The sequence below is a fragment of the Pongo pygmaeus genome, chromosome X (assembly GCF_028885625.2).
Source record: "Pongo pygmaeus isolate AG05252 chromosome X, NHGRI_mPonPyg2-v2.0_pri, whole genome shotgun sequence".
NCBI lineage: Eukaryota > Metazoa > Chordata > Mammalia > Primates > Hominidae > Pongo > Pongo pygmaeus.
In genome coordinates this window covers 156,022,789-156,032,095 of record NC_072396.2, presented here as the reverse complement: position 1 = coordinate 156,032,095, position 9,307 = coordinate 156,022,789, and the positions used below count along the sequence as shown (strand labels likewise).

Below are 9,307 nucleotides of genomic sequence, written 5' to 3'. Positions count from 1 at the left end.
AGGTCATCCAGTGTTGCTGCACTAGTGTGAAGAACATAGCAATCCCAGCATGCTCCCCTCTCCCCATCACCTCTCCACAGTTTGCTAAGTAAAGGGACTGAGGTGAGATGGGTCAAGGGACTTGCCCTGGCATACAGCAAGCTGGTAGCAGGGATGGAACTTGCACCCAAGTCTTCTGATTCCCTCAAGGTCAATGCTTTGCCACCTGTCACCCTGTACACCCTCCCCGTAAGTAACTCCAGTGGAGAAATGAATTTATCAACAAACCGCAAACTAAAGCCACAAAAACACTTTTATTTAATTGCTACCACAAATACAGAATAGAATTAAGGCAGTATAATACATTTCCACTTATCCTCACAAGCTTTCATACAGTAAACTTTGCTTAAAGTGTCTATTTGAATCAGCAATTGAAATTTTTGTTAAACAGCAGTTTTCTTGAATTGTAGAGAAAAATCATTTCCTGGTCTGTCAAGTGTGCTAATAAAAGACATCTACGACTTAACATCGTGTATCACTGAACCTTAGCCAAGTGTGGTGGGATTGGCTGATGTCAGATGTGTGGTAGGATTGATTGGTGTAGGCATCTCATTCTTCTCCTTGCCCCCTCCCCATCCAGGAGGAATGCCCATTTACAACCTCCCAGCAGTATTCAATTCGCTTCTTGCTGCCATTTATTACTTCAAATTCCCTTTTGAATGAAAGCAATAATGTAAAAACTGTAAAAACACCAGGCTGTTTAAAAAAAAATCTTCAGTAAAGAGTAGTTATGACTTATAATATTAAAAACATTACCGTAATTGATCCTAGCAACCATAAGATTGGATTTTAGGAGAAGAAACTAGTTTATGAATGGATTTATTTCTCTGGAACTAAATGAAAAAAAATCCTGGCAAATGCTAAAAAAGGTAAATAATTACAAATAAGGTAAAAACAGCTTATCATTTGCAACCATGTTTGACTATAAAAAGCACCGATGTTCAAATTTTCAAAAAATAGAAATAATTTGGTGTGCCCATATCTTTCCTTTTGCCATTTGATCTCGTAGGCATAAAAAATGTATTTTTAATAAGAGCTTATCAAATTGTATTCTTCAAATATGGGTCAGATGTTGTTGCTGAAATTTAGGAAAGAAACTTTCCAGTACTTGTACTTGATCACAACCGCTTTTCTGACTGCTATTAAAAGTACGATATAGAGTTACACATTGAAGAACATAAAGCTGTGCAGTCACATTAACGGAAGCCTTCACCACAACACACCTTTAGCATTGCGCACGTACCCCTCTCCCAACCCCCTCGGGGAATGGGAGAAGAAAGCAGGAACAAGGCAGAGGAAACGAGGAAAGGGGAGGAGGGACACAGGAGTGGGGAAAAAATCAAAGTCTAAAATTTCAAGGATCACTGAGGACTGAAGGTCGGCCATAGGTGGAAAGGGAGGTTTGGAACAACAGATGTCAAACTTGAGGGAAATTAAGGTCTCTAAAATAGCAAGCACACACACACTCACGCACACACTTTAATAGAGTACATTAAGTCAAGGATGAGTACGCCTGAAAGGTGGATGTAGCTTACACCATCTCTATGTGTCAGTGTCTGTGTCTAGATGCAGTAAGGTATCTCACTTTGGATTACATATGCAAAACAAACCAGAAAGGGGACCACTGCCTGGCCACCTATGAGAGCATTTTTCACACAGCCATTTCATCAGGATCATCTTTGACATCAATAACCACGACATCATGGTAATCATTGGTATTGGTAGTGACTACAGTAGGGTCAGGAAGGTCAGCGATGGTGTCAGACTCCAGCTGGCTGGCAGCAGGCTTGGTGGGTCCAGCGGCAGGGCTAGAGGCCGACTCAGGGAGGTCACTGTCGTTAGACTCAGGGTGGGCAATGGCAGGGATCTCGGGGCAATGGGAGGCAGAAAGCTCAGGGTGGTCAGCAGCAGCGGGCTCAGGGTGGCTGGTGGTAGCAGGCTTGGGATAGCCAGCAGTGGTGGGCTCAGCATGGCTGGTAGCTGGCTTGATGTGGCCAGTGGTGGGTTTAGGGTGGCTGGTGGCAGCACTGAAGGCAGACTTGGAGTGGCTGCCAGCAGAGACATGGTGGCCAGTGATGGGCTTGGGGTTGCTGGAAGCAGGCTTGAAATGAACAGAGTCAGGCTTGAAATGGACAGAAGCAGGCTTGAAATGGACAGAGTCAGCCTTGAAATGGACAGAGGCAGGCTTAGGGTAGACAGTGGCAGACTTGGGGTGACCAGAGGCAGGCTTGGAGTGGCCAGAGACAGGCTTGAGGTGACCAGAGGCAGCCTTGGAGTGGCTAAAGACAGACTTGTGGTGGGTAGAGGCAGATTTGCGATAGGCAGAGGAGGATCTGGAATGGGGCTTAGGGTGGCCGGAGGCACGGTCGGGGTGGCCAGCTGCAGCATCACCAGGTAATGGAACATTCCGGACATTCATCGGGGTTTCCTCCACAGCAGGACAGGCATGGGCACGGTCTTGTTCAAGGGCTTGTTCACGAGCTTGGTCGCGAGCATGGGCACGGGCACGGGCGCGGGCCAGGGTACGGGCCTCCTGCATCTCACGAATATCACTGATGAGGCCAGAGAAGAATATGATAGGGTGCCGCATAGCATGGAAGATGGTCCAGTATTCTCTTCGGAAATTCTCATTGAGGAGCCCGTAGATCACAGCGTTGAGGCAGCTGTTGAAGTAGGCTATGAAGTAGGCTGCAAGATAAAGCCAGTTGGGGATCTTGCCTGCCATCTCCTTCGGACTGACAGCCACCAAGACAGTGAGCACGTTGATAGGGCACCAGCACACTGCAAAGAGGAGGAAGATCACAAACATGGTTAGAAAGTTGCGAACCTCAGCAAGTTGGTTGTCAGGATTCTGCCCTGCAGGGTCACGGGCCGCCAGCACTTTGGTCCAGATCCTCACGTAGCAGAAACCCACGATGAGGAGAGGGAGGACGAAGTGGATGCAGACGATGGTAACAGTGAAGACAGGGTTGTTCAGATAGTTGAAGATGCAGGTGTAGGTGCGAGGATCATACTCGATGGTGCCAATGTACATGTTGGGCAGGACAGCCAGGACGGTCATGATCCAGGTGACGACCAGGTAGATGCAGGTATTGCGCACACTGAAGATCCGCTCGTACTGGAGGCTGTGGCAGATGTAGCAGTAACGGTTGATGGCGATTGCCACGATGTTGAAGATGGAGCCGACCACACTCAGCCCTGTGATGAACCCGACCATCTGGCACTGTAACTGGCTCAGATCCCAGCCCCCAATGGACATGGCATGCAGCATCAAAGGGTATGGGTAGATGGCCACCAGCATATCGGCCACAGAGAGACTGACCACGAAGATGTTGCCTGAAAAACATATCAAGGGAGGGAGAAAGGGGAAAGACAGAGAAGAATAAGTGGTTTAAGTACAGAAATCTACACATTTAAGGTGCAGGGGAAGGCCAGCTGGATTATGACCTTTTATAATTCCAGAATTCTTTTAAAGAAATGCTCTGAGAAAGAAGCGAACATAAGACAGACAGCAGTGAGCACAAAATCCCTGCCAGAAGCCTTCACAATGAGACAGGGTCATGCTGCCACCATCTTAGAGAAAAACAAAATGCAAACGTTTCCTTCACTGGAGGTGAGGGGGAGGGAGAAGGAGGAGGGGAGTAGAGGTGAGCTAGAGGGACTTGTTTTTAGGAAGGAGGCTGGAGAGTGGGGGCAAGGAGAGACACTGGAGGGATGTCAGGAAGCCTCAAACTAAAAAAATTAAAAATAATTAAATAATTAGAAAAAGATAAATTAGCCATCTCCCTCCTATAGCCTAGCATTGCATTTATAATAAACACATTACTAGAGAGAAGATTCTGAGAAAAGGCATTAGAGGCCATCTTCTTAAACAGTCTTTTCCGATGGGATCAAGCAGTAACCTAAAACCTTGCCAAGTCAAATACTTACCGTTCCCGAGGTAACCTAAGAGTGAAAACTGAGGGGAAGCAGGGAAGCCCTGTAAAATTTAGTCTGAGACCAAAGAAGTAGTGAGAGGGCGGGCGGGGAGGATGGCGCGAGGTGGGCGGGGGTGAGGGGGAGGAGAAAAATTCCTGCAAGGATTAGCAGAAGTGCCTGTTTCAGTTTCATGCAGCGTCCACGCGCAGAACCGCGCACTGGCACATTCAGCGCCCTGCACAGAGCTCCCAGCGCCGGGCACTGAACTTTACTGGAGCCTTCAGGTTAAACAGGATAGAGAAGAAGGATCACCCCCACTCCGGTCTTGTAGGGCCGAGGTGGGAACTTTTTTGTAAAACCTTTCACAAAAAAGAGAAGGAACAGGCCAAGTGCAGGCGCAGAGCCCTCTTTCTTTGGAGACACCTCGTTGCTAATTAGCATTGGTTTGGCAAAATATTGCACTTCATCTTGGACCAGGAGAAAATGAGCGCTTTTGAAAAGGGCAAAGGTATGGCTCCTTCTTCCTCCTTCCTCCAGCGCTGTCAGCACTCGGCCGCAGCACTTTCTACCGAAGAGGTTCTTTCTATGGTTTTCCGGCAAAGTAATGAATTCAGGGAAATACAGCCGAAAAGAGAAGGGGCAAAGCCTTAAAAACAAAACCACAACAACCATAAAAGCCTTTATTTGAATTATAGAAGGAAGGAAGGAGAAGGAGAAAAAGAAAGAAAAGAAATCTAAAGGAAATAAAATGGGCTTCGCAGGTCGCCCCCAGGACTCCGTGGGTTTGCACCTCGGGACCGCACCGCGGGGGTGAAGGTGAAGACCTAGTGTATGGCCCCACGACTCCAGGAGACGAAGGAGAAATCGGAGACACCCACCAGACTTTGTAAGAAAACTTTTAATGACTGTGTGCCAGTCAGTGCGTTTTTAAACTTGTTCGGTGTTCGTGACTCCTTGCCCAAGCAAAGTAATCCCCCAGACCCCGGCCGCCACCTCTCCCCCACGCCCTGCCCGGGAGAATCCAGTTGGTTTCCCCACCTTCTCAGACCCCCTTCGGTCCCCACTCCTAGCCCCAGCCGATCGAGAACCTGGCGCTGGAAATTCCAGGCGCCGCCCCTCCCTCCCCCGGCCTGAACTCGGAGTTTGGGCGCCTTCGCCCCTTCCCCTCCCTTCCAGAGCCCTCTCCCGCCCAACGTGTAAGCCGGACTAGCTGCTTTGCAGTGTCTGCCGCCCCCACCCCCAGCACAGGTCGCAGCGCCCGGCATCCTCCCACGCTTCCCTCCTGCCCTGCTCGCCGCCGGCCCCCGGCCCCCGGCCTCCTCCCGCTCGGCAGTAGCTAGCAGCGGGGTAAGTCCCGCTTGCGGCTCCCAGACCCCAGCCCTTTGCAGCCTCTCTGAGTCCCCCATCGCCCCCTCTGAGCTCTCCCGTCGCCCTCCCGCCAATCCCTACTCGGTTTTGCTGCCTTCTATCCCTCCACCCCCAGCAACGCCCAGCTCCCAAGCCTCTTCGCCGGCCCGCCCTGCGACCCCCAGTTCCCCGCTTACGGACCTCGGGATCTCCGCTGCCGCCGCCGTCGCTGCCACCGCCTGCTGTGCCCGACCCGCCGCTCGCCTCTCTCTGCCGTTCGCCCTGGGACGGGCGGACGGAGCTCGGCTCCGGTGGGCTCAGACCTCCCTGCTCGATTCTCGGGTGCGGGGGTCTGTGCTCCGCCGCCCGGGATCTGCCCGGGAGCCGCCCTGGAGCCCCAGGGCCACGGCGAGCGGGGTCTTGGCCAGGCTAGGGAGAGGCCACTGCGTTGCGCTCTAGTAAGCGCCGCCGCGGCCGCCGCGAACTTAACTTTCACAGAGCAGGTCGCAGCCCCGCTGCTCCCTCCGCGTCAGTTCGGTCCGCGCTGCCTCAGCGCGGCCGCCCTTGCGGCGTCCGGCTCGGCTTGCTGTCCCCGGGCGAATCGCCTGACTCTCCCGCTCGGGTGCCGGCTCCCTCCGCATCAGGCCCCGACGGGACAGGGATCCTCGGGCTGCCGCGCACCACGGGAACGCTTTGTACTTGGATGCCCAAAGCTAATTCTCTGTGCTCTCTCAGCCTTGAGAACCTCCACGTTTAGAGGGCCAGGACAGAATATTACCACCCCCAGGCTTGCGGGGAATTTGGGAGCAGGGATGTTCAATACGAGGGCACTGTCCATAGATTCTCTATTCGGGGCGCTCAAAAACTAACGCCCTAGGGGTTGCAAGTCTCTGCACACTGGGTAGGGAGAAAAAAGGGTGGCTTACCAGAATTCCGGAGCTTCTTGTTCTTCGTCACAGCCAAAATGACCATGGAGTTGCCGATTAGATCTACAACGATGGTGATAACCATCGCGCAGAACATAAAGATGATTAGAGCCGGTGGGTAGTCTGGCTGGGGTAGCTTACAGCCAATACAGCCATACGGGGTGGGAACCGCTAGGGTGGGCCCCATGTTGCTCCTGGAGATCGTTAAGATCTCCCGGCAGGCTCGGGATCAGCAGCCAGGTCCAGACAGCAAACACCTGTTTTGTCACCAGGAGCTCCAGGAAAGCGTGCCTCCCTCTCTGAGAGTCAGAGAGCAAATGACAGCATCCCGCCCCCTCTCCGATGAGCTTTTAAAGCCTCAAGAGGCGCCTAGCCCCACCCCAAATCCCTCCCCCCGACCAATCAGAGCTCCCTGAACACCCCCCCCTTGGCCACCCCCTCTTATTGGACAAATCCACATTGAGGTGTCATCTCGCTTCCGACTGCCTTGTATGTGCTTCCCCTCTAGCCAGCCTGCCCTGCCTCTCAATCTCCCAGGTACCTTGCAAGCATCGTGACTAGCTCGTAGTCCACCCCACACCCCCTCCACCAGCCTCTGCGCACTCGTTTCTAGCAAGTTCTTCTCCCTCTCTCCTCCAGTGCAAACACCTGGCAAAGAGATGTAGATTGCAGAGCGGGAGCACAGGGTCTTTCATAGGATCCAGTGCTACACCAAGCCAGTCCACAGCCCCCAGCAGGGTGTAGGGGAGAGCCGGTGGCCCCTTGAACGCTAGATGCTTGCCTCTGCAAGTATCCTTGTGAGGTCCATCCCACGCCCCGTGCCCTTGCATGTCTAGAGCCTTCTGTGTCCCGCGGGGAACAGGGGACTACTGCTGGGAGCTCCCACCCCCAATCTGGGTCCCTAATCCCTAGGGAACTTATCCTCGCTCCCGTTCTCGCCAGGAGCCGCTTGGCTCCCTTAGCGGCAGCTGAGAGTAGCCGCTCAGTCCGGTCCAGGTCTTGCACTCTCCATAAAGAGATGTACCCTGCGCCCGACTCTGGAAGTGGGGAGCGGGTCTGCACCCTGGGACCTAGGGAAGGCAGCGGTGGCCATTCGGTCCTCAGTTTGGGGGCGAACGGGAGCAGGAGCTCCTCTCCTTTCCAGCTGCCGGCAGCCAGGCGGCGGGAGTCAAGGGACGCTTTGGGAAAGAGTGAAACAGGCAATAAAGCTCTTCTCTTGGGTCCCCGCTTCTCGAGGAAACCCAGGACGAGAGGCTCTGACGCCTCTCCCTCTCGGGATGCTCGGCATTCTCTACTGAGCGGCACGGGGCAGTCAGGAAGGCTGAAGGAGCTGTGCCGCAGCCGCGGGAAAGGTGCGGAGGTGTCAGGCGGCTAAACCAAAAAGCCGCTGGCTGACCGGCGATCCCTGCCTCAGTCAGGATTCGTCTCGGTCTTTCTCCTTTCCCATGCCCTTCTGGGGTTCTCGTTTCGACCCCATCCCTCTCAGGCCTCCCCCCTCACCCTCCACACCGCGGATCTCTGTCCCCGTGCGTCACAGTTCCCCTGCGGTGCGCCCAGGATCTCGCTGGGAGGGGACCACGGAAAATTCGAATATTCGGGCAAAACTAAAGGGGCGTGATTCGGACACTCGTTCCCTCAATAACCTTGGTCACGGGAATGGATTTCTGCCGGCTACTAAAAGTTAGGGCTCCTGTCGAGAAGCCTTCCAAAATCTCAGTAAACACCTTGAAACTTGTTCCAGACTAGTCTTCTTGCCACAGTAGGGGAGAGGGGTTGCACTGGCCGGGAGCGCCATCGTCTGGACACAGCAGCCCTCTTGCCCCGGGGTGGGTGGGGGGACGGACAAGGCGGGGTAGGTAGTAGGGTCCTGTTCCGCGACGAACTTCAACATTCAGATACCTTTAACGAAAAAAACAGACACTGTTGAAAACCAAGATTGCGCACACTGTCTCTAGCTATAAAGCCTAAAGTGGGAATGTGTCCCCTTGTTTGAAAATGAAGCCCCCACCCCAATCCTGCGGCTTTCGCGTCCGTGAACTGAATCGGGCGCGAATTACAATCTCCCGCCTGGAGGCTTTTCACATTCATTATCTCACTGCCCCTCGCTGGCTGGAACTCCCGGCCGCGCGCGCTCGCATTTTTTTCCGTAAGTGCAGACAGTGAAGGGGCTCCGCTGTCCTCCCCACACAGCTGTGCCTCCTGTAAAGAGGCTGTCAGTCAAAAGCCCGTCCGCGTAGTGGAGTATTTTGTAGGATGCACATCAGGCTGTTCTTGCTGGTTCCCCGAGAGTTTGGATCCCTTCACTTGTGGGAAGGGGCGATTTTGAATTCAAATAAGTAAACAAAATACATTTGAAGGAAAAAAGGAAACACACATTCTAGTGACTTAAGACACTAGACTCCCCCTGCCCCAAACAAACCTGTAAGGAGAGCTTGCAAACCTTTCAGGCATTGCTACACTCCAGTGTACTGCACTTCTGAGACGAGGTGGCTAGAGCCCCCGGGAATTCCCCGCGGATGTGGCCTGAACATCCCTGGGATTGAGGAACAGACAGGAGAGCCAGGGTGAACTGACCCCCTGGTCCCTACCCCTGCTTGGACACTATTTGGCTGTGCCCTGGTGGGACTTGGTTTTTCAATACTAGACAAGTGGAAAAGGTGAATATTTTAATGATCTAGGGGGACAGAATTATGTATCTGGTTAAAATAATTTTCTTATTTTTATGAACTCGTCTTAATAAAGATTCTGAACATTGCCCCAGTACTAAGAAAATCAGATATTGACAAAAAATTAGCTGGGCGTGGTGGCGGGCGCCTGTAGTCCCAGCTACTAGGGAGGCTGAGGCAGGAGAATGGCGTGAACCCGGGAGGTGGAGCTTACAGTGAGGCGAGATCGGCCACTGCACTCCAGCCTGGGCGACAAAGCGAGACTCTGCCTCAAAAAAAAAAAAAAAGAAAAGAAAAGAAAAGAAAAAAGAAAATCAGATATTGAATCAGTTATAAGGATACATATGAGGAAGAAAATCGGTCCCTGTTTGCAAAGGCAAAACAAGTCTCGTGCAGTAAGTTCAATTGCTT

General features: G+C 52.7%; 1 protein-coding gene and 1 long non-coding RNA gene across 2 annotated transcripts; one reads left to right on the top strand and one right to left on the bottom strand.

Annotated features, from left to right (window-relative positions):
* Positions 1-1,662: 1,662 nt before the first annotated feature.
* On the bottom strand, positions 1,663-6,555 carry GPR50 (G protein-coupled receptor 50). The gene is made up of 2 exons (XM_054472747.1): positions 6,231-6,555; positions 1,663-3,375 (listed from the first exon to the last, which is right to left on the bottom strand). Exons 1-2 carry the CDS (start codon positions 6,415-6,417, stop codon positions 1,691-1,693), a joined length of 1,872 nt encoding a protein of 623 aa, XP_054328722.1. The 5' UTR covers positions 6,418-6,555; the 3' UTR covers positions 1,663-1,690.
* LOC129025150 (uncharacterized) lies at positions 5,304-7,942 on the top strand. The gene is made up of 3 exons (XR_008497185.1): positions 5,304-5,762; positions 6,264-6,344; positions 6,870-7,942. It is a non-coding gene; the product is annotated as an uncharacterized LOC129025150 (long non-coding RNA).
* Positions 7,943-9,307: the final 1,365 nt, after the last annotated feature.

What these genes read in the sequence shown, in the direction of transcription:
- GPR50 (XM_054472747.1), bottom strand. Translation starts at nt 6,417, where the DNA reads ATGGGGCCCACCCTAGCGGTTCCCACCCCGTATGGCTGTATTGGCTGT. An exon ending in CAAGAAGCTCCGGAATTCTG is followed by an intron (nt 3,376 to 6,230) that starts GTAAGCCACCCT and finishes TATGTTTTTCAG; the next exon opens with GCAACATCTTCGTGGTCAGT.